The sequence below is a fragment of the Sprattus sprattus genome (genome assembly GCF_963457725.1).
Source record: "Sprattus sprattus genome assembly, chromosome: 4".
In the NCBI taxonomy this organism is placed as follows: domain Eukaryota; kingdom Metazoa; phylum Chordata; class Actinopteri; order Clupeiformes; family Clupeidae; genus Sprattus; species Sprattus sprattus.
The window spans coordinates 38,044,253-38,069,205 of record NC_137923.1 but is presented as its reverse complement, the minus strand read 5'-3'; the positions used below and the strand labels follow the sequence as shown (position 1 = coordinate 38,069,205).

Below are 24,953 nucleotides of genomic sequence, written 5' to 3'. Positions count from 1 at the left end.
GTCCTTAACAAAGATGACATATACTGCTTCCAATGACATGGCCATTCCTTTCCACTTTTTCTGTGGGAATTTTGAGCTATTCTACTGAATGTAGATGTGGACTACTTTATTCAGTCTTATAAAGTTGAAGTCCAAAGACTATGGCCCATTGTATATTTTAAGACATAATCAGAACTGGCCCCTGCCCCCTGGTACAATTAGCTGAAACCTCCCCAACCATTCACTTGGGTTTAAGAGCAAAGATAACATTAACGGATATATGTAGCCATTTTAGAATGGACAATGTTATGACATATTCGAAAACAAAATCCTGAGTTATGAATGTGAGTTCCAGTTTGAAGGCAGTCAACTGGAATGAAACTGTGGCAAGTTGGTGCAAGCCAGAGTGACTTCAATGTCAGCTTGTATCTCTGTGCTGTGGATTTGTGCAGAAATAGTGCCTTCCATTTATTTGTGACTTATGCCTAAAAAAAGTCAGCGAGGCATCAAGGTAATACCCATATTAATAGATAATATATGTGCATCATGTGTTCTGAGAGAACACATCAATTAACAGATGGACATGGGTGGCTCATGTTTGACATCTGACTCCCGGAAGTGACGAGAATTTCGGAAGTTGGTATTTCCTGTAGGAATTCCCTGACGGGGAGAGGGAGAAAAGCCAAACCGGTTACAGGAGCGAGAGGACCGGGAGGACTGCCGGAGACAACAAGGCCCAAGACCGACTAAGGGACATTTTCGGTCTTGTGAACGCAACATTTAGTTTCCCGGCTACTCCCTCTCCTCTCTGTCACTGTGGTTTAAATCGTCTAACGTTCGTTAGCTCGGTAGATCCGCTTCAGCAACCGCCCAGAAATTGCCCGAGGTAGCTAACTTAGCTGGCTAACTAAACTAGCTTTACAAATATTTCCAGAGACTCAAGGGAGTCTGTTGGAAGGCATTGGTTGTCAGCTGGGAGCAATTACGGAACCTCGACAGACGGAAAGAAATACGTCGGGAAGCCTGTGCCTGTTGGCAAAGACGGGGGCCGGGTGGACCTCCGGCCAAGCGGACCCCCCAAGCGGCCCGTTTTTCACACCAACGACAGAAGCCGGGGAGTCGTCTGTAGGAAGGCGTCGTGCAGTGGACCTGCGACACCGGAGCAGTAGCGTTGAGTAACGTAAGGGAAACTTAAGCCGAGTTCGATCATTGAGAGCCGGGAAGTATCCGGACAGAGACCTCATGAATGGAAATCAGCACTACAGGTAACGTTATGCTTTATGCTCACCTTTTGCATCGTCCACTAGACACGAGAAGAAAATCAGTTCGTAAAGTTTCGGTCGTCGTTCCAGAGGCCTAAACTAGCTACGTCTAGTTTAGTAATTTTGTTAATTGTGAATAGATCAACGTTCGAGTGAATTCACTGAGATGGTGTCGTTAAATGGAAATATACAAGAGTTTTCTGTACAACCAAAAAAGCACAGCAGGGCTCAATATTAGCTCTAAAAAGTGTTCGCTAAACTTGCCAACCAGGCACGAGCGCTTGGTTGTCAAATCCGTCTAAATGGTTGCCATTATTGAGTTCGTATACATACACTCGAGTGTGAATGTGTATGTGTGTGTGCTAGTAGTTATTTAGACCAAATAGTATTTGAATACAAAACAGTTTAAATAGCAAAGAACCATTTGCACGAAATGATTGCCACTAGATATCTATCTAGTTGGTCTCCTCAATTGAATTGGGGTGTTTAATCAGGGTATGTGCAGCTTCTCTACTGGACCCTCAAATACATAACTTTAACTTTGCAGTTAATTGGTTCACATGGACACATCCTAACAACTGGCAGTTTTTAAGATGGTTCCCTAAGATGGATAGATAGCGAGGTTAACTGGCGTGGGACCTTTACTATGACTGTGTCATGAATTATTGTTCTATTTTAGTCACCATACTAGAAATATTTGCAGTGCTGCCTCATCTCTCAGAGGTTCACGCTCTAATATGCCATTTCATGTGGGAATGAAGACACATCGAATATTTACGGCTAAGTGAGAATGGCAATTGGTTATCCATTACGGATTGTACTTAATCTGACATTATTGCGTATTTCATTTGTGAAATACACTAGAGTTAGAATGTATTTCACCATAACCGTTTCTGAAAGCGGTTTGATTGCTCACATAACAAAAGTAAGATCGAAGATCTTTGGATGTATACGTTACAGCCTAAGATGCTACCTCCTGTCATGCTTCAAGTTAGTTACTGCAACAAACAGCCACGTTGTGAGCCCAAGTTTGTTAAGCAGCAGGTATCATTTTGACAAGTGGGGATTAGTATTATGAATTAACCGGTGGTTTAGGCTACATTAAGGTGCCAAACGACCACGTTCGAATATCTCTGAAACATTAATTTTATTCATGAATATCATGAAAATTCGGTTTCAACAAGAGGCAACCAGGGTTGATGAAATGGTTGCCACTTGTCTCAATTTGGTTGCCGCGGGCAATTGTTAATGTTGAGGCCTGCACAGATAATCGTGCCTGTTCCAGTGATTAATATGCGAAAAGGAATCATGAATGGTGTTTCCGGAAACTGGGCTTATCCGGCGTTCAGGTTCAGCAAACACATGAGTGTGGCAGTTGGTGTGGTGGTTTCCACCAGTCACCCAATGTTATGTGTGTGTGGTTTTTCTATGTTAGAATTATGGCCACGTCACTCACGTAAATGCGATTCGGCTGTCACACGCAGGGTGTTGTTCCGGCAGGTGTGCCCCTTGCAAAAGCTGTTGCCATGACAATGCCATTAAGAATACCCAGCTTGGTATATCAGTCCGTATCATGAGACAAAATGTAATTTCAAATACTTTGTGCAAATCATAATTTGGGATGAACAACGCCCATAGCCTCGTCAGTCAACTCAATCCTTCCAGTTTTTATGCACATCGTGTTCTTACCAGTTTAGAAATCCCTTTCTTATGACTTTAGTGACTGCTCTTGTAAACTGGGGGCTTCAAATATTATGGTAATGGGACATTGGGTGGCTCAATTGAAGTTGGAATTTGACTAAAAAGCTTGTGCCTTTTTTTTGCAGAATGTTGTCTGTGTTATTGAATTTAAATTACACTCACTCTCTGCTCAGACAGCATAGAGGAGAACCAGTGAATTTGATCTTCTTTGGCAGTTAAAAACTTGATGCCCTCATGCACTTCATGCATGCATGATCATACACCTCTGATGTAGCTGTAATCTCACTGTGAGGGGGGGGCGAGTGCAGTACAGAGACACTGAGAGCAGATTTAAACTCAAGCAACCGCGCCAGTGTTGTGGTTAATGAATATCGCCTTGAAAGGAAGAGTTTGAAAACTTCAGTTTTCTCCCACATTTCTTTATTTTACTTTTTGTTTTACTTTCCATATGCTGCAGTTTGCAGGAACTGGATGTGTTGACCTTGAAACCCAGTTTAGACTGAGTAGCTTGTTCAAGGTCTATATTAAGCATCGCAACAGAGGAATCTTTGTGGATTGTACTGAAATAGTTTTGAGAGTGTGCATATGAATTCACACACATGTACTGCTTAAGAGGCTGGAATACACCTGTTCCTCCTTGCTGGTTGGAGTGATTGTGTTGCTATGGAGAGGCAGCCATCCACATAGGTGCTGTTGTCATGGTTATGCCTCAGGAGAACATGTGAGGAGGAGGAGGTAAGAGGTGTGTGTGTGTGGGCATTGAAAATTAGTCTTCCCTCACAGTTGAGCACCTGTTCAGAAAGCACAAAGGTACCTCAGCTGACAGGTAACTTGTCTTACCAGCCCCTACTGATCTGTTTGTGATCTTTTGTATTCTCAATGCTACAAACCATCAGCCACATGACCCACATTTAACACATGACCGACGGTTCCCACAGGTATGGGAATCCTGAAAAATTCAGGTATGGGAGGCCTGAAAAAAGTGATGAAATTCAGTTAATGTATTGAGTTCCAGAAACGTTTTTGAAAAGTCATGAAAGTTGATTTTGTTGTGTGTAGTTTAGGTCTAATATATCAACTATGTTATTATAATGTTTCGCAGTGAGAATGTCTGCAGCATGATGGCATCTACTTGAATCAACATAGCTTGACTAGACTATAACAAAAGGAATAAAAAAAAAGTTGTTTTCATTTTTACTCAATGACTAGGTATGCAATTTTGTGTAGTACTTGTAGTTTGTGAAAGGTCTTTGAAAAGTTTTGCCATGTTGTCAGTGAAAATGGGTGGGAAGGGAACCCTAATAACTTCAAATATCTGTCAGTATAAACATGGAAGTAGTATTACTTATGAAGTGACCAGAAGGAAAGTAAATCGGTGTACTCAATCTTAAACCTCGTAGTCTGGTGTTCACACATGATCTGAGCCAGAGCTTTGGGTAGAGAAACGGAATGATGGATCAAAATGAGCGACTTCCTTTAAGGGGTGATACAGCATAAAAGGGCCAGCCTGCAGCCTAAGTGCAGATACGAGCAGTGTTAATATGTAGCTTCTAGTGTTAACCCAAAGGTGATGTATCACCGCCATATGAAACACAATGTGCTATTTGTGTCACTGCCTGCAGAAGTTGTGCTTTTCCATGTCTTCCTAGTGATCTCAATCACTCTGTCAGCGGCCTGAAGAACGTTATTTTTAGAGGTTCTAAACATCAGATTAACCTGTCTCTGTCCTTTTCTCTGTCTCCCTTCCTCTCTTTGTCTTTTCTTTCTCTTGCTCTCTCTCCCAGCGGTGGTTCCGGCGCAGTCCCTGTTTACCGTGCCTCGGCGGCCAGGCTATGGCACCATGGGGAAGCCCATCCGGCTGCTGGCCAACTGCTTCCAGGTGGACATCCCCAAGATGGACGTCTACCTGTACGAGGTGGACATCAAGCCTGAAAAGTGCCCTCGCCGCGTCAACCGGCAAGTTTCCCCCGCCCCAACACAGACCCCACCCCAACACAGACCCCACCCCCTCGGCCTCCTACTCTATTTCTCCTCTTCTCATTAAGATGGTTTTCTGTCTCTGACAGGCTACTAGTATTCCCTCTCTCTTTCCATTTGCTATAATTATAGTCATCATCATACCGTCTGATCTTTTCTAATTGCAGCTAGATTGATTCTATCTTGCGGTTCTTTTACATAACTTTATGTCTGCTGTCTTATTCAACCATGCTTTGGGGAGTAGCATAATTAGCAAGCAGCAGCAGCCACCCCAGAGACTAGCCACTCGACACATTTTGAGTGTGGCTGAGGGAACAAACACCAGTGCTAATTAAGGGAAATGTAAGGGTTACACGTGTTATTAAACACAGTGCAGTGCAGGCTAGGGACACTCAAGTGTGCAGTGTAGATGAGTAACCTGTTTGTGTGTGTGTGCGTGTGCGTGTGCGTTTGCGTGTGGTACTGTGAACAGGGAGGTGGTGGACTCTATGGTAGAGCACTTCAAGGTCACCATCTTTGGGGATCGACGGCCAGTCTATGATGGGAAGAGGAGCATGTACACAGCCAACCCACTCCCAGTGGCATCAAGCGGAGTAAGACAAGCACACACACAAACAAACACAAATATAAACATGTCCTATTCAGAGCCAGTGGTCACAGCAAGGGTTCGAGTCACACTACCCTCTCTGCCCCATGTTGCATTGCGCAAATGCCGTGCCAGACTGCAGCACTGTGGTAAAAATATTGCCATAACTATGGTCTTCAAACTCATGATGAGTGATGTATGCTGTTTACAACCTATGTATTACTTTTCCACACTTTCAATTACATTATGAGTAAACTCTCCTGTATTTAAATGTGTTTATTCAAGAGGCAATATAATGATCCGTTGATGCAATAGTACAGCATTCCAGATGGAGAGTTACATTAACGCTTTACAGAATGCTTTGTTAAATGTGTATAAATGTGAGAAATGGATTTAAACCATGGTGTTACATACACTACAAAGTAAAACTAATGTCAACTATATATTGCATATTTTAGTCAGTTCAAATAAAAATGTTTGCATTGTGTGAGTCTAACAGGATCGCATATCAATTGTAGGCCACAGTATTAGATGATCTAAGTTATTGCTGCCCATGAATCGATGTTGTTTTAAAGCCTGTGATTGACAACCCATACACCCTGACCATTCCCTGTGTTTGTGTGAGTGCAGGTGGACCTGGATGTGACTCTGCCAGGAGAGGGGGGAAAAGACCGGCCATTTAAGGTCAGCATGAAGTTCGTGGCCCCGGTGAGCTGGCACTTGCTCCATGAGGTTCTGACGGGCCGTGGGGTACCCGAGCCCCTGGAGCTCGACAAGCCCATCAACACCAACCCGGTCCACGCTGTGGATGTAGTGCTCCGACACCTGCCCTCCATGACGTGAGGCCCTCATGCACACACAGACATCTGCCCTCTTTAAGGCATCTTATTAAGACGTTTGGTTTGATTGACATTTTAAGATAACATTTACATGTCACATGTATGATGTCAGCACACCATAAGAATGTTAGGCTAGCTAACACAAGCTAACTTGCTAACATTAGACTCCACGCAAACCACAACAAACGTTGTTGTTGGTTACAAAAACTGTGTTTTAGTGTCCATTGCTCTGTAACTTTTAAAAACTCTAAGACACACACAGACAGACGCTTACATAGTGCGATCACATCTCTCTTTTAGGCACACACAAATGCTAGTAAACTAGTTCAAACACACACACACACACACATACACACACACTTAAATATTCACACATGTGTAGTGTGACGTGTACATTCATTAAGGCACTTGGTCAATTGATCTATATCATGACTTGAGATAACTAAATCACTTTTGTCCCTCTGTGTTTGCCATCAGATACACCCCTGTGGGCCGCTCTTTCTTCTCCTCACCTGAAGGCTATGACCATCCCCTGGGAGGCGGTAGAGAGGTGTGGTTTGGCTTCCACCAGTCTGTGCGTCCTGCCATGTGGAAGATGATGCTGAACATCGATGGTGAGCACCGCCCTCAAACCCCTTTGGTTCCTCCATCATCGGGCATCTAAGGGCTAACCAAAGGACATGTGCACGCTATTAACCTGAAATGCTTACAGATGGGGAAAGTTCAGATTTGAATAGAGCTCCTCAGATGCTATGTTAGTTTCATCCATTAGTCCTTTCCCTGCTAGTGTGTAGAAATGAGCTTGGTAGCAGGTGCTAGTGACTGACAGTAGACACACTCCTAAACTGCCATCAGAACTTAGAAATGAGTCTTTACTTGAGCTGGAAGTTCCATCTCTGTGGACTTCATAGACCACAAATATAATATAGCCTTCTAAAGATGGTGCAATTGTAACAAGATGTCTAACCAGGTCACATTTCAGTTTAGAAGCAGCCCAAGTTTGGAGAAGCTTTTTCATTATTGTCCAGACTTTTTAGGACTTGAAAATGTACTGCAAATGTACTGCTGGATTCGTCTTTGATGACTGCTGGTGTTTTTCATTAAATGGTTCCCTCATGTTGTTCTCTGTTCGGTTCTGCAGTGTCTGCCACAGCGTTCTATAAGGCCCAGCCTGTGATCCAGTTCATGTGTGAGGTCCTGGACATCCACAATATCGATGAGCAACCACGACCGCTCACAGACTCACACAGAGTCAAGTTCACCAAAGAGATCAAAGGTATGTTTCTGTGTGTTTGTGTGTGTGTGTGTTTGTGTGTGTGTGTGTGTGTGTGTGTGTGTGTGTGTGTGTGTGTGTGTGTGTGTGTGTGTGAGGTTTTAATTGTTTTCCAGTTTAAAATTTGTCTTTATTTTGATAATAGGTTGGTATTCAATCTGAATTTCACCAGTGGTTTAATTAGTGTAGTTATATGAATGTATAGTATATAAAGTTTGTTCATAGGCCAGTAGCTTCAACAGGTGCTGCTGCTGTTCTCTCCTGTGCATTCTAGTTGCCCATCGGGAAATAAACACTTGGAAATCCAGTAGACTCCAAATGTTGTCTCTTTCAATGTTGAATTTGAGTAAAATGTAAGATGAGCTAGCTAGTTAGAAAAGTACGAAACTAATGTTAGCTAAAAAGACAGTTTATACCAGGCACCATATTAGCATTTTGGGAAAGCGGACAGATGCAATTAAGTTATTAACAGTAAGCTCAAATATTATTTATGAATACATTATTTATTTTGTAAATTGATTAGAAGGCTTTGACTGTCTGCCACTGGGTTTAGAATAGCGGACTGCACCTTCAAAAGGTCTACAGGCAAGAACACAATTAAATATTTCATCCATTTACTTTAGGCAGACAATATGACATCATGGGCGCCCGCAGAATTTCCGCTCATGGTACGCACACTGAAGAAAGTTGCGCCACACACAATTTGGCAGCTGCTATGTTTCAGTTAACGTAGAGAAACCATCTATCGGCGTAAACATGAAATGAGAAATAATGTGCCTGTAGCTTTTTGTGACCCATGTTTTTAGACAGTCAGTGCCTGTCTTTGATAATGGGTTTTGAGTTGATTATGTTAACCAGTCATAAGGGTGTGCTTCATCAGCTGCTGTTGACTCACACAGTCAGGTTTACCATAGACATCAAAGGTGTGCAGGCTTGTGCATGTGTGTGTCTGCTGCAGACGGTACCTTATGAGCTGATTTGAGCAGCAGTGAACCAGAAGAGATTGTGCATGCATGTCTGTGACCTTAGAGAGTCAGGTTCTGTCCTTGATGATGTGAACCTGTTAAAGCGGGTGCGTCATCAGCTGCTGCTGTGCGTCCCTGTTAAATGACACAGTTTTGTGTGTGTGTGCAGGTCTGAAGGTAGAAGTGACGCACTGTGGGACCATGAGGAGGAAGTATCGGGTGTGCAACGTGACCCGCCGCCCAGCCAGTCACCAAACGTGAGCATCCTAGGGGAACAGGACTGAACCCAGGGGTCAGAGAAAACAGCTCAGAGAGGCATTACCTTAGGAAGATGTTTTGTACGTGATAGTTGTAGTCATGCAATGTTTATGAGTCTCATGTGTCCAGAAGTATTGGTTTAGCATGCTGTGATGCTGTGATATGGTAAAAAGCTAAAATCCATTGAAGGAAGGGTTCATTAATGGTCCCCCTGGTTCCTTAGGTTCCCCCTACAGCTGGAGAACGGGCAGACGGTGGAACGCACAGTGGCTCAGTATTTCAGAGAGAAGTACAACCTGCAGCTTAAGTACCCACACCTGCCCTGTCTGCAGGTAGGCCAGGAACAGAAGCACACCTACCTGCCCCTGGAGGTGAGTCCCATCCTTCCTTCTAAATCTCTGATCCCCAAGGATGGTTCGTTCTGTAGCCAACGTGATGTGCTCTCTTACTGCTCGCTATTTCATTCCCTTCTCTTAGCTGTCCCTTGGGTGATCTTTAAATAACAAACAAATGATCCTGATATTAAAATATCGAATCTTAAAGACATTTTCACCGGACTTAGTATGGTATTTTGGCATTCAAAGCTAGTGAAAGTAGAGCATGTGTACTCGTTACTATCTTGTTTTTTAATGGAATTGTGCAGTAAGGAAAGATTTTAGAATGTATCCCCTATTTTCTGCGGTCTCTCGTGTTCCTTCTGTTTGAGAAATCACTTGACGTGCATTGTGAGATGTATTAAGATAACTGCATACACATGTTTGTCTACCAGATACTGAATTACTTATAACTCATGTCCAATTCCTGTTTCCAGGTCTGTAATATTGTAGCCGGCCAGCGCTGCATAAAGAAGCTGACAGACAACCAAACATCCACCATGATCAAAGCCACAGCACGCTCAGCCCCGGACAGACAAGAGGAGATCAGTAGGCTGGTGAGTCACTCCCCCTGGTGGCTGGAGTAAGTACTGCATAGTTCATGGTCTTGTAAACGGAGAATGATATGGTGACCGTGTGCAAAATAACTTGTGTCCTCTGTGTCTTTCTTTGGATTTTGGAAATAATCAGAAATAAATATTTGAAATGTGCAAAGAATCAAACCCATCAGGATCGTAGGCAAAAATTGTCTTAGGAGATTTTGTAGAATATGATTGCATGGCTACTGTCTTGACCTACTCTTGTTTCATTCTTCTTTTATTCTTTTTGGATTATCCATCTGGTATTCATCTGATTCTTTCTCTTCTCTCGCCTGTCCCCCTCCTTCCTCTCCCCAGGTGCGGAGCGCCAACTACGAAGCGGACCCGTTCGTGCAGGAGTTCCAGTTTCGCGTTCGAGACGAGATGGCGGAGGTGATGGGGCGAGTCCTGCCTGCCCCCATGCTGCAGTATGGCGGCAGGGTGAGCTCCGAACACTTTATGGTACCGTCCCTTATTAAATCACGCCTGTTTGGGTTGCTGTGGGCTTGTCTGTGTGTATGAATGAGAGAGACAGAGAGAGAAATTCTTTTAACATTCCTGTTCTGTCAATCTCTTCTAGTTTATGTTTTTGAGGTGTTTATGATCCCTTTCTCTATCTCTCTCTCTTTCTCTTTCTCTCTCTTTGTCTTTTTTTCCCTTCCTCTCCTCCTTCCCCCCCCCCCTCCCTTTTCACCTATTCTAGTCTTATTCTAATTGTGTTCCTGTCTCTCTCTCTGTCTGTCTGTAAGTTTGCTGTGCTTTTGTTGATTTTTCAGTATGGTGTGGGATAGGCTATTTTGGTTTTGATTTGTGAGTGTGTTTGTGTGTGTGTGTACAGTGCACTCAGTTGTGAGAAGGAAGAATTTAATGTAGTCTGTGCTTAATTGCCATCAGGCATTAGCCCCTTTGTATAAGTTTGTTCACGTTGCGCTGTATGCTGTACATGACCTGAGGTGCCCTCTAATTAGCAAACAAAGACTACATTTTTTTAGACGGGGTGTTATAGTTTGGATCCAACCATAATTTTAACACAAAAACATTCAAATTTAGAAGTTCAAAGAAAACTGAATGTTTACCTCTGATTGCTGAATTTGAAAGCACCTCTGTTTCATGGAGTGTGCTTGAGTGTTGATTGTTCTACTAATGATGCTTTCTAAGCTATGTTTATGCATATGAGGTGTGTGTGTGTGTGTGTGTGTGTGTGTGTGTGTGTGTGTGTGTGTGTGTGTGTGTGTGTGTGTGTGTGTGTGTGTGTGCGTGCATGTACACGCATGCACATGTTATTATCTATAATTTGAATGATATTCTGTGAGGTGTGTGTCTCTTCGATCTATTATTTTAATTATGTTTTGTGAGCCTTAATATGTGTGCATGCAGGTGGGCTTAAGCAGGTGACATGTCCTGTGTGTGTAGAATCGTACGGTGGCGACACCGAGCCATGGAGTGTGGGACATGAGAGGGAAGCAGTTCCACACTGGAGTTGAGATCAAGATGTGGGCCATCGCCTGCTTCGCCACCCAGAGACAATGCAGGGAGGAGATCCTTAAGTAAGAATAAACACACACACACAAACACCACGATTGGGCCAGTCTTATACTTGTGTATCCACAAGGGAGTATAACTAAGGTGTTACACTTACACTTACACATATACACATACTCACTCACTCGATCACATCATGCTTACACACAAACACACACACACACCATGCTTACACACACACAGGGAAACTGTGGAGATAGGAGATACTCAGGTTAGCCCTGGCACACTCATACACCACACTTTAAAAGTGTACCCACACACACAAAGCTTGCACACATATGTCCACCCCAAAACACAAACCCAACCATAGCTTCAAAGTATCTCTTCTCTCTGTCTCTGCCTGCAGGAGCTTTACTGACCAGCTGCGTAAGATCTCTAAGGATGCTGGGATGCCCATCCAGGGCCAGCCGTGCTTCTGTAAGTACGCCCAGGGTGCTGACAGCGTGGAGCCCATGTTCCGACACCTGAAGAACACCTACGCTGGCCTGCAGCTCATCATCGTCATTCTGCCCGGAAAGACCCCTGTGTACGGTAAGGGATGCAAAGACAGGCTGCATAGAGACAGATGTCCACATGCAAACAAACAGTTCACAGTTATCCAGCTTGGGAACATTCATACTGTATGTACATTTATACATGAAGCAAAAACTTGGATAAAATAGTTAAGTATTGAAATGTCGATAGCAGCAGATTCCTAAAAGTCCACCTGCGATACAATTCCTTGAAAACATTTCTGATGGGAGGATTATTGCAGTATTTATTAATGAAACTTATCTGTCCATACAAATCCAAACAAGGACCCAGGTCCATACATTAAATATTCTTGATTGTGTTTTTGTGAATGTGTGTGTAATACGCTGTCCTCTGTCCTTGCAGCTGAGGTGAAGCGTGTTGGGGACACTCTCCTGGGCATGGCCACCCAGTGTGTCCAGGTGAAGAACGTGGTGAAGACGTCTCCCCAGACCCTGTCCAACCTCTGCCTCAAGATCAACGTCAAGCTGGGCGGCATCAACAACATCCTGGTCCCTCACCAACGGTAAGCCAATGACTTTAAAAAATACCTGTAATGTGGATTTGGTAAAAACTTTTTTAATTCTGCACTAATATCTTTTTGTGTGACATCAGAGCATTTGGTAATTGGTTCACTCTTTCCACTCTCTTTTTTCCCCTTCTGTTTCTTTGTCTATTATATTGTCCTCCCTCTCTCTCCTTGTGCTTCTTTCTCTCTCTCTCTTTCAGGCCCTCTGTTTTTCAGCAGCCAGTGATTTTCCTTGGAGCAGATGTTACCCACCCTCCTGCAGGAGATGGCAAGAAACCATCTATCGCTGCAGTAAGTCATTTAAGACTCCCTATGTCGGTATCCGCTCATTACAGTCTATGTGTGGCCATTATTCATAAAAAAAAAATAATTATCACTGAAAATACAGGTCCATAAATAATATTCTTTCTTTTTTCTTTCTTTCTTTCTTTCTTTCTCTGTCTCTCTGTTTGTGTGTTCAGGTGGTGGGCAGTATGGATGCCCACCCCAGCCGCTATTGTGCCACAGTGCGTGTTCAGCGTCCACGGCAGGAGATCATCCAGGACCTATCCTCCATGGTGCGCGAGCTGCTCATCCAATTCTACAAGTCCACGCGCTACAAGCCCACCCGCATCATCTTCTACCGTGATGGCGTCTCAGAGGGCCAGTTCCGACAGGTCCGAGCTTCTTCTCTCCTCCATTTTTTTATCTTTTATTCCCCCCTTTTCTCCTTCTTACTTTTTCTCTCATTGAATAGTATTCTCTGCATGTGTCTCCTTGCATATGTGACCAGGTGGCGGCGTTAGCCCAACCACCGTTTTCCCTTCTCTCCCAAGGAGCAACACCCGGCAATAAGGGTCAGAGGCACAGAGGATCCAGTTAAAAACTAATTTATTTTAATGTCCCAGAATAAAAGCAGGAGCAAGGAGTTTCTAATAAGGGCAGTCTTTGTACAGTTGGTTGACCCGGGGCAACGTGGAGCTGAGCTGTTCTGCGTCGCGAGATGGTCTCCCACCCTCCCCCACTCGATGGAGGCTGCGTGTCCTCCGGGCTGTGGCAGGGAATTACCGTAGGCTCCCGGCACTTTGGCTGGCTGCGGCTATGTCTGTCACCACCCCGTGGACCGGGCCTGTAGACAGAAGGGGGGGGGGGGAAGCACACACTGCAACCGTGGAGCACACAATAAGTAAACTAGTCACCACACACAACACACGTCACAGAAGGCTTGGGTGAATCACTCGCATCAAGTCCACACGTTTAAGCAAGCCGCTGGTCCGGGGGCACTGGCAGACGGGGCAGCAGTTCCAATGTCGGGCTACGGCATCAAGGAGGCAGCACACGGTAGACAGGCAGGCAACAGCTAAGTACCTCAGAGAAATGCTAGGAGGGTAGTGTAGTCAGCAGGGCATTAGCTCAGCTACGGTTAGCACATCCAGTATAGGTCAAATCACAGTGTAGAGACAGGGCAGTTAGCTCAGCTATAGGTCAATCACAGTGTAGAGAGAGGGCAGTTAGCTCAGCTACGGTTAGCACATCCAGTAAAGGTCAATCACAGTGTAGAGACAGGGCAGTTAGCTTAGCTACTGTTAGCACATCCAGTGTAGGCTAATCACAGGATAGAGACAAAGCAGTTAGCTTTAGCTACGGTTATTACATCCGCCATGGGCTAGTCACAGTCTAGACACAGGGCAGTTAGCTCCATTTAGGTCAGACAGATTACATGATGAGGCGGGGACACAGAACTCCAGGCAGCCGCAGTTAATTGCCGTCAGTTAGGCACCATAGCGTGGGGTAGGGGATGGTTACTTAGCTTAGTTCAGCGTCCACGATTATCGCGGCAGTATCCCAGTACTCCAGCCCACGGTCCGATCGTGCACACTCAGTCCACGTCAGTTTAGTCCGGCTTCAGAATGCTCCCGTCAGCTTCCTCGTTTAGGCTTTAAACCCTGTGTTCTGGAGCTCTGCACGCTCTGTGTCCCGTCCCCATCGTGTTCGCTGTAAAACCGAGAGATGCAGGTTTAAAAGCAAAGTGTCTCTCCACCGTACACCAATCACAAGCCCCACTTAGTTCCCGCGATACACCTGTACATGGTAACGTTGATTAGTACCTGGCGCTACGACACGGTGAGTCATTGGGAAAGTTTCCTGATCGGCTCAGCCCACCGCACACGTGCATTTGTTTACCTGAGTCACCTGGTGACATCCTCCCCCACTTGAATGTGCTCGTCCCGAGGACAGTTTAGGAGGCCCAGTCTGCAGTTAAAAAAATTGAGCTCTCAAGGCCGCTGTTGGTCGGCTATCCCCATATAACTTTCGAAGGACATCAAAAAGTCTTCTCTGCCGTGTCACGGTCGCCCTCAGCAACCGCCAACACCTCCCTCTTGGCTTCGCCCTCTAGGGATCCCAATCCAAAGTGCATGTGTTGTTGCCCACTCAGTCCTTGAAGGCGGGCCAGGTAGGTGGTCTGGGAGACCCACTCCCCTATTAGTGTCTCTGAACCCGGGCCCCCAAATCTAGGTGCCCATGGGGCGCCCGTGAAAACTGGCATTGCCGTAGGTCGACTTGTTGCTGCGTCCTCTGTCATACTGACGGGTAATGCTCCACTCGGGAAAGAGATCCTGCCGACTACGCCACTTGTGACCAGGTGGCGGCGTTAGCCCAACCACCGTTTTCCCTTCTCTCCCAAGGAGCAATACCCGGCAATAAGGGTCAGAGGCACAGAGGATCCAGTTAAAAACTAATTTATTTTAATGTCCAAGAATAAAAGCAGGAGCAAGGAGTTTCTAATAAGGGCAGTCTTTGTACAGTTGGTTGACCCGGGGCAACATGGAGCTGAGCTGTTCTGCGTCGCGAGATGGTCTCCCACACTCCCCCACTCGATGGAGGCTGCGTGTCCTCCGGGCTGTGGCAGGGAATTACCGTAGGCTCCCGGCACTTTGGCTGGCTGTGGCTATGTCTGTCACCACCCCGTGGACCGGGCCTGTAGACAGAAGGGGGGGGGAAGCACAGACTGCCACCGTGGAGCACACAATAAGTAAACTAGTCACCACCACACAACACACGTCACAAAAGGCTTGGGTGAGTCACTCGCATCAAGTCCACACGTTTAAGCAGGCCGTTGGTCCGGGGGCCCTGGCAGACGGGGCAGCAGTTCCAATGTCGGGCTACGGCATCAAGGAGGCAGCACACGGTAGACAGGCAGGCAACAGCTATGTACCTCAGGGAAATGCTAGAGGGGTAGTGTAGTCGGCAGGGCATCAGCTCAGCTACGGTTAGCACGTCCAGTGTAGGTCAAATCACAGTGTAGAGACAGGGCAGTTAGCTCAGCCACGGTTAGCACATCCAGTGTAGGCTAATCACAGGATAGAGACAGGGCAGTTAGCTCAGCCTTGGTTAGCACATCCAGTGTAGGCTAATCACAGGATAGAGACAGGGCAGTTAGCTCAGCTACGGTTAGCACCTCCAGTGTAGGTCAATCACCGTGTAGAGACAGGGCAGTTAGCTTAGCTACTGATAGCACATCCAGTGTAGGCTAATCACAGGATAGAGACAGGGCAGTTAGCGCAGCTACGGTTAGCACCTCCAGTGTAGGTCAATCACCATGTAGAGACAGGGCAGCTAGCTTAGCTACTGATAGCACATCCAGTGTAGGCTAATCACAGGATAGAGACAGGGCAGTTAGCTCAGCTACGGTTAGCACCTCCAGTGTCGGTCAATCACCGTGTAGAGACAGGGCAGTTAGCTTAGCTACTGTTAGCACATCCGGCATGGGCTAGTCACAGTTTAGACACAGGGCAGTTAGCTCCGTTTAGGTCAGACAGATTACGTGATGAGGGGGGACACAGAACTCCAGGCAGCCGCAGTTAATTGCCGTCAGTTAGGCACCATAGCGTGGGGTAGGGGATGGTTACTTAGCTTAGTTCAGCGTCCACGATTATCGCGGCAGTATCCCAGTACTCCAGCCCACGGTCCGATCGTGCACACTCAGTCCACGTCAGTTTAGTCCGGCTTCGGAATGCTCCCGTCAGCTTCCTCGTTTAGGCTTTAAACCCTGTGTTCTGGAGCTCTGCATGCTCTGTGTCCCGTCCCCATCGTGTTCTCTGTAAAACTGAGAGATGCAGGTTTAAAAGCAAAGTGTCTCTCCACCGTACACCAATCACAAGCCCCACCTAGTTCCCGTGATACACCTGTACATGGTAACGTTGATTAGTGCCTGGCGCTACGACATGGTGAGTCATTGGGAAAGTTTCCTGATCGGCTCAGCCCACCGCACACGTGCATTTGTTTACCTGAGTCACCTGGTGACACTTAAGTTGCTTACTTTGTGGTTCATTGTCTGTCACTGTGGTCTCTAGGTCTCTGGTCTTACTTGTAGCTCTGGTCTCCCTTTGCTTTAGTCTTCTCTCCTGTTCTGCTCTTAATCTTGCTTACTCTGATCTTATTTGTTTCTCTATTGCTCTTGTCTGATGCCCTGCGTCTCCCTCTTTTCTCTTACTCTAGTCCTGTCTAACGCTCTGATTATGATTGATTTGGTCTTATGCGTTTCTCTGTTGCTTTGGTCTGATGTCCTGTGTCCCGTCTGCAGGTTCTGTACTACGAGCTGCTGGCCATCCGGGAGGCGTGCATCGCCCTGGAGAAGGAGTACCAGCCAGGCATCACCTACATTGTGGTACAGAAGCGCCACCACACACGCCTCTTCTGCGCAGACCGTAACGAGAGGGTAAGACGCCCGTTGAACTCATAAACCTTCAGTACTCGGCTTCAGTCAGTGCACTCCTACGCCCCAGGCACAACACCATCATGCAGTATTATGATCTCCCAATATCAGGTCATAAAACATAAACACCAGCTTGGGGTGAAGGGTGAAGGGTGAGGTGAGGTGAGCAGTAGACATCAGCTTGATGATGTAGTGAGTGATACATAGAGGACACTTACAGAAGCACCATCACAAGCCCCATGGTCTTTCAACTCCTAGGGTTTCAGTCTTTCTTTCAGTGAAAACTTCAAACACAAGACCCTCCGCAACATTTATTATCCCCAAAGATCAGGACATAAACATCAGCTTGAGGACAGGTGTGTTGGACAAGACTGAACGGTCAGAAGGTAGAGGAATGTGGAGTAGCCAAATTACAGACTGTTGTGCTGCCCTTGCATAGTGACACCTGGACTGGCAATGCCTGTGACCGCAGTTGGCGCAACAACGGTTAACTTTTGTATTGTTCATTGGGTGACTTGTCCCACTGCAGCACACTTGCTGGGATCTTAGACGTCATCTGTGACGGCATTACTCTTTGTGTGCGGTTTGAGGTGTCTGAGGGTCTGTGGTCTTCTCTCTCTCTCAGGTGGGCCGGAGTGGCAACATTCCTGCAGGTACCACCGTGGACACGGACATCACACACCCCTACGAGTTCGACTTTTACCTCTGCAGCCATGCCGGAATACAGGTAAAAAACACACATGTGCCTAGGGATGAGAACCTTTACGATTTTAACGATTCCGGTTCCTTATCGATTCCTGCTTATCGATTCGATTCCTTATCGATTCTCTTATCGATTCTTAATGGGTAACGGGTTTTTTTTTTTTTTTTACATTAATGTTCTTTTATATAAATTTCTAGAATGCTGCACACACCATAAACAGAATGTTTACATAAATAACCAAAAACTTTTATTAAAAAACAGACATTCTTGCCACTAAATATAAACCAACAATATTTAAATGCATATGTGGTGAGAGTGTCAACTCTAAAGCTATACATTGACATTGAAGAGCACTGTTGATTGCTATTTCACTCATTCACTCATCTATACTGTAGATGAATGAGTGAAATGGCAAACAACCCCTATACAACCCTTCCTCTGCTACCTACTGATCTTTCTTTTCCAGAGCAGATATACCTCAGGAAATGTCTCATAATTGTTGGAACATTACAATGCATCCAGGTTTAGTTTAGGTTAGTCCAATCTAAACCCCTCCCTCATTGCACTCTTGAGATAAACTAAATCTGGCAATAAAATGGCACTAACAAAATCGTTGAATTTTCTGATCTGACATGAAGCCCTTGTTATTAAGTAAAGGACTGTATATTTTCTTGTAGGTTGCTTGGTTGTATGGCTAATCGCGAACTATTAACGCGTCTAATAGTAATGTAGAACCCACTACAAACACAATAACGTACTGAAACATACTTACTTGTATCATGCACACAATGCCTCACATACGTATTTGAACAAAGATGATTCGCAAACTAGGCACTCAGTATATTTAAAACTTAACTATTGATGCAACTGAATTGGCTACGAGAAACGTATCCATATCTAGGGAGCTGCACGCGTTGCTAGGCAACGCCATTATTAACAGAGTCTTTTGCGCTTCATCCCTGATCCCTGACTTACCAAGGTAAACTCCTCAAAATGTTTGATCATAACGGTGTTACTCGTGTGTTATCAGCAAACTTTCTAGAACCAACAGAGTGGAGGCAAGCACTGCCTCTGCCTCAAGCCAACGGCTGAAAATAGAAGATTCTACAGCTAAGCTAGCCTAAGTTATATGACAATGTCCAACATCGCCCATTCTGTTAAGCAATTAAATGCTAAGTATGGTTAACACAACAACGCAAACGTTTGCTGAATAACACACGAGTAACACCTGTTATGATACAACATTTTAAGGAGTTTACCTCGGTAAGTTAGGGATGAAGCGCCGTCGTTAGTTGAGCTGCTGCAGGCATCAAAAACATGACAATCTTGTAATTTAATACCATGTTGTGTGCTCAAGTGCTTATTCATAGTAGATGTACCTCCTCCCTTTGACGAAATACATGTTTTACAGACGTTACAAGTGACCATGTTTGCATTTGTTCGAGTGAAATAAACCCACACTTTAGATCGCTTCTGTCTAGTTGCCATTTCTGCTGCGGTCTGATTTTTTAAAGGAAGAGTTCGCGCATGCGCAAACGGCACAGAGGTCCGTTTACAGACCCGGTTATGAATTTGGCTAACGATTCCAAAGATTCGGCTCATTAGGAACCGGTTCTAAACAAGAACCGGGTTTCGGTTCCCATCCCTACATGTGCCTGCACTCATATACATGCACATGTAATGGCAGGAATAACAATGGCTGTGTTACACATTCAGTCTTATTTACCTCCACACAACTGTACTGTGTTTATAGGAATGGTAGACACACACACACACACACACACACACACACACACACACACACACACACAAATACTTGCAAACAAAAAACTCACACACTCTCCTCACACCCTCTTTCAGGGTACCAGTCGCCCGTCTCACTACCATGTGCTGTGGGACGACAACTGTTTCACGGCCGACGAGTTCCAGTTGCTCACCTACCAGCTGTGCCACACCTACGTGCGCTGTACCCGCTCAGTCTCCATCCCTGCGCCAGCCTACTACGCCCACCTGGTGGCCTTCCGCGCCCGCTACCACCTGGTGGACAAGGAGCACGACAGGTGAGGAGCTCTGCTGGAGATTTTTTTTTAATTTAATTGTTTGGTTGTTTGTTTCAATCTTCAATAATGCCAAGTACGTGGTTTAGTGACAAACCTGGCTAAATTAACTCAGAATAAGTGGTTAACGAATAGAAGAGCACTATGGCGCCATTCTCCTGACAAAACAAAGCCTGATGGCTCTTCTGTTAGGAGGTTTACCACTTACTCTGAATGTGTTCACTTACCCAGGTTTGTCCCTAAGCCACACACTTGGATTCCCCCACCCCCCCTGATCTTTGTTTGTGTAAATCTCATCTCATCTTTTCTTTTACTTTGTTTAAGTGTCACATCTTCCCTCGTTTTGTTGTCCATTCCTTTGTTTATTGCCTTCTTTTTTTCCCTTCCTTTTCCTGGGCTTTACTGTCTGGTTTTTCTGCCAGATCGTCCGACTCCTGCCTGTCCGTCTCTCTCTCTCTTTCCCTCTCTCTCTCTCTCTCTTGCACCCTTTGCCTCGTGTTCCCTTCCCATTTGTTTCTTTCACTAACCCTCCCTCTCTCTCTCCTGTAGTGCGGAGGGCAGCCATGTTTCGGGACAGAGTAACGGTCGTGACCCGTCAGCTCTGGCCAAAGCTGTGCAGATCCACCACGACACGCTGCGGACCATGTATTTCGCCTGAGAGTCCCAGCCTCGCCCTCCTCCGACCTCGCCTCCTGTCTCCCCCATCAGTCTCCTGCCGCCTGACGCCATGTAGCATCAGGTGACCCCAAGGTGACCAATCACAGGACGCCGAGCTGATGACAACGCACAGCGCAACCCAGCAGCAACATTTAGGCCCTCAGGAGGAGAGCACTGCACTGTTTATGCAATAGAGAAGCAGCCAGTCCCCTACCGCCACTCCCTCTCTCCTCTTCTCACTCTCTATGAGTCCTCCTCCCAGTCAATCTGAGTTCTTCTCCCTGTCAGTGGCAGACTGAGGGATTGTATGCGTGTTGGTTTGTTGGTTTGTTTGCTTGTTTGTTCTTTTCGTCTGGAGGAGGCACACATGAGGCCAAGAGTTAGCTGTGGGCCCTGAGGGCTGGCCCATCTCTGACCAGTCAGTCCCAGCGATGCCTTTGTAGTGCACTACCCCCTGTAAACACTCTGGCCCTCGTCTGTGCACACTCCTGCCACTGGCTCGGTGAAAAGGTTTTAAACTATGGTTAGTGCATTCCCTGGGACTTCACTCCTCTGTTTGCATTTACCAGGCCTTCGCTCGCACAGCAGAGCATGGTTTTCATAAATAGTAATAATCATTTCTTTCTCATGTTTTAGGCAAAAACAATTCCCGTTTTAAAATATTTGTGGCATTTCTAGATGCCTGGGTACTCTGTCCTTCTGGCTGTGAGTTTTATTATTTTATTTTATTATTTAGAATTTCTGAGTCGATTACTTGTGTGAGCCAGACACAAGACGTGCATGAGCCAGGCGTGAGCAATGTCCTCACTGTCCTGTCAGGTCAGTGTGCTATGAGAGCCTCAGACATCTGGAACCCCTATGCCCTCCTGTCACCCTTCTCCTCAGCACACACACGCACACACACACACACACACACACGCACGCACATGCACATGCACATGCACTAAACTTGAGAGCCTGATGCTAAAGCCTGGCTTACCTGAAGGTTTATCTAGGGGAACTTTAAGGCTTGGGTTTCTCAGAGATTGAGTTGGGCTTAGTTGTGTGTGTTTCTGTGTGTGTGTGGGTGTGTGTGTGGGTGTGTCTGTCTGTGTCTGTGTCTGGGCAGATAGTCTCCACGATGTGATGGCAGTCAACGTCTGGCCAGCCATGGCTGCTTGTCAGTAACTGAAAGCTTGCAGCTGGTCCTTACTGTACTTAAAAGCTCAGTCCTCATCTCTTGTCTCTCACCCCAACATGTGTCGGTCTGAAGTGAAGTCTCATGTTTATGTAGTTTATGCAGCTATAAACCCAACAAAAACAAACCCTCCTATCGCAGTGCTCCTTTAGTGCAATAAGCCACCAGCCCGCGGCTCCTGTGTAGAATTCTGATTGGTTGGTGCAGTGGGTCCAGGTAAAGATGGCTTCACCTGATTGGCTTATGCAATGATATTGTACTGAAGCAGTGGCATCTCCAAAGGGAAATTAACTGTTTGTTGCAGTAGAGACCACCCCTCCCCCCAATTGGTTGGGTGGAGAATGATGTTTGCATGTCAGGATGAATGTTATTAAGTGGGCCTGTCCTGGTTTGGGATGACTAACAGAGGAGTTACAGAAATGTGTCGTATCCAAGGAATAAAAGACCAAGTGCCTGTCAACGGGGGAGGGAAATGAATAGATTATATATATGAAATTACACCTTTTTAGATATATATATATATATATTTATTTATATGGAGGCCCCAATGAAAGATAATACCTATACATGATCAAAGAGTACTATGAACATGAATTTTTTTCTGAGCAGAATCTGAGAGGAAATGGCTGGATGCTGTTGTTTTTATTTTCTCCTTTTTATGAAATTAATTTGTAAGTAAGCTTAGATAAGCTGAAGGCATTGAGGGCCTGACATGTCATCCTGTGTGCAGGACTTCCTATCCTTGCATTGTCCTTACAGAAGGGGCTCATTCGTGCACTGTTTAGAGCACGCCTTCACATTTCAGAGGTTGCTTTGGCATTTATAATGTCATGTTTTCCCAAATGGGCATTGTCTCTTCTCTCTATCTGTCACTCTTTCTTTCTTTCCCACTCTTTCTTTCTTTCCCTCTCTTTCTTTCTTTTTTACTTTCTCTCTCTGCCTCTGCTTAGCTTTCCCTGAGCAGACTACAACCAATGCCTCTGTCAGTTCAGTGGTGTTCTGCTGGGACCAAACCATTGTGCCTCTCGGATGGGCGTGGGGGGAGGATTTGCGAGTGGAATGGGCCAGAGGTGAGCACGCTACAGGTTCAGCACTCCGGTCATGTCACCTGAGGGGGAGGCGGGCGGGGAGAACGTCTCTAGAAGCTTTAGAACATCTCTAGAACTTTTGAAACGTGTCCTTAAACCTCCACTGTTTGGTCTCACTGCCTTTTTTTGCAAGAGTGTAAGTGTGGTACAGTAGCATGCCCTCCTAGGCTGTCCACAGCCACAGTACCAAACTAGCTGCTATTCTACATATAATAATGTACACAACAAAAACTATATTCATACTGAGAGAGAGAGTAACTGTAAAAACTAAGTATGAAAATGCAACTGCACTTAAAAGATAAGTCTGCATGCGTGCGTATGTGTTTGTTTGTGTGTTTATGATGAAACACACTCTCAAGGTGCTAAGATATGAGGTACTGTGTTCAGAGGGACCTTTTTTAAGTCTTCACAGACACCAGGAACACTGGGTTAGTGTGTGTCAGGGTCTTAACGATTGCAGTGTGTGTGTTTGTGTATGTGGAGCTCATCTCCCCATCTTGGTGGCAGTGAGTGTCTGTGTTCAAGGTGTCACAGAGTGTGGCCTGTACTCCTCCCCCCCCCCCCCCCCCCCCCCCCCCCCCCCCCGGTGAGAAGAAGCCAACATGCAACCAGCACCCGACTTTACTTGAAAGGAGTGTTTACCTGGCCTGATGAGTGCCCGTCGCGCTGTCGTCTCTAGCACTAGCCTAATAGCTAGTGCCAGGCTAGTTCATCCACTGGGACTTTGTCCTTCAACTCGTGTCCGTCTGTGAGACTTCAGAAACCGCCCTTGGAGGGTCAGGAACTCTCTCGCTCTCTCATGCTCTTTCTCTCTCTCTCTCTCTCTCTCTTTCTCTCTCTCTTTCTCTCCACTCATGTTGCCATGGAAATGGCCTCTGGAGCCCAGTGGGTGGGGCATTGTATGTGAAGGGGAGGGGTATGTCTAACATGTGGGTGGGGCCTAGATGTCTCCTCCCTCCAGCTGTGATGTAACCTGGTCTCCTCAGAATCTTTTTCACTCAGAGTGGAATTATATTTCTATATTTAAAGAGAATGAAACTATGTAATGCACACCACTTATTTTTGCTAACAAAAAAGAAATCGATGAAGGTAGATCAGAAATAATAATGAAACCTTAATATTGAGGATGATAATAATATTAATATAAGACAATAATAGAGACTAATAATAATCAATTTAAGTATTGCAGTAGACTGTTGACACAGTTGTGTGTAGTCTTTTGGTTTGTGTGCAAGTGATGTCGTTTGTGGGAACTTGTGGGAAATAGTGTTTTCTGGGGGAAGGGAAGCGAAGGCGTCATGGTTTGGGTGGTGTATGACACCCCCCCCCCCCCCCCCCCCCTCACCCTTCCCCTTCCTTCTCCTTATTTACTTCCCTTCTCCTTTCTGTGATTTATTGTTTGCTCCATTTCCAAAAACAGAACGCTACAAAAGCTTTTAACATGACAACCTTCCTCTATGGAACACAGAGAAACCAGGAGATGGAATAGCAAGGAAATGATGTCAGTGTTATTTTCTGACCGAGGCTCGAGGTCATCACCAGTCATTTTGCCTGGTTTGCAAAAAACATGCAGTAATTGCCTCATAAATATTTTTGAGAATTTTTTAGAGAAGACATGAATGTATTGTCTTTTGGTCGCTGACTGGCATGCTTAAATGAAGCAAGGACATATTTATATCGACAAAAATTGCTTTGTTGTGGTCCATTTGATGTTACACCTGCATGTCTGCTCAACCTAGCTTTCAAAGATCCAGAATGTATTAGTGATGCAGTTGCTGTAGCAACCTGTGGCATCCTTGCCCTTTGTGCCTCTGACATGATTTCCTGCTCTAGTTCTGTCTCCTCCTCTGTCCTTTTTTTTTTTTTCATCTGAAGTTGAAGAGAGGAGGGAGGAGAAGGATAATCCTGAAAGTGAGTAGTCAGTAGAATGTGCCTTTCCTGATGGTGCTGAAAACAAAACTAAATATTAATCCAAGAAAAATATGCTTTTACTTAAAAATGTTTAAAGGGGCAAAAAAAAGAGCCTTGTCTACATGGATGATGAGTATATATTGATATATGATATTCTGTATAGTGTGTGTGTGTGTGTATGTGAGTTTACGAGTATACGAGAGACTGGTGTACCTCTTTATATGCCAAGAACACATTGATATGCGGATCATCTTTGAGGTGTCAGGACCAACTGTACTTGTAGGCAGGTGG

At 45.5% G+C, this 24,953-nt stretch overlaps 1 protein-coding gene across 2 annotated transcripts; it reads left to right on the top strand.

The window, feature by feature from the left end:
* Positions 1 to 679: 679 nt before the first annotated feature.
* ago3b (argonaute RISC catalytic component 3b) lies at positions 680 to 23,304 on the top strand. 2 transcript variants are annotated; one of them, XM_080836635.1, is made up of 20 exons: positions 680 to 1,244; positions 4,727 to 4,898; positions 5,392 to 5,512; positions 6,136 to 6,344; positions 6,822 to 6,958; positions 7,486 to 7,620; positions 8,241 to 8,285; positions 8,752 to 8,839; positions 9,064 to 9,211; positions 9,652 to 9,771; positions 10,111 to 10,254; positions 11,206 to 11,339; positions 11,681 to 11,865; positions 12,211 to 12,370; positions 12,574 to 12,664; positions 12,835 to 13,029; positions 16,938 to 17,072; positions 17,695 to 17,796; positions 19,633 to 19,832; positions 20,379 to 23,304. In XM_080836635.1, exons 1-20 carry the CDS (start codon positions 1,226 to 1,228, stop codon positions 20,485 to 20,487), a joined length of 2,649 nt encoding a protein of 882 aa, XP_080692761.1. In that variant the 5' UTR covers positions 680 to 1,225; the 3' UTR covers positions 20,488 to 23,304. The 2 variants fall into 2 exon arrangements, with proteins under 2 accessions (XP_080692761.1, XP_080692762.1); XM_080836636.1 differs by lacking the exon at positions 8,241 to 8,285.
* Positions 23,305 to 24,953: the final 1,649 nt, after the last annotated feature.

Coding starts and splice junctions, on each gene's coding strand:
- ago3b (XM_080836635.1), top strand. Junction 6,345..6,821: donor CGACACCTGCCCTCCATGAC/GTGAGGCCCTCA, acceptor GTTTGCCATCAG/ATACACCCCTGTGGGCCGCT. Junction 7,621..8,240: donor GTTCACCAAAGAGATCAAAG/GTATGTTTCTGT, acceptor CATTTACTTTAG/GCAGACAATATGACATCATG.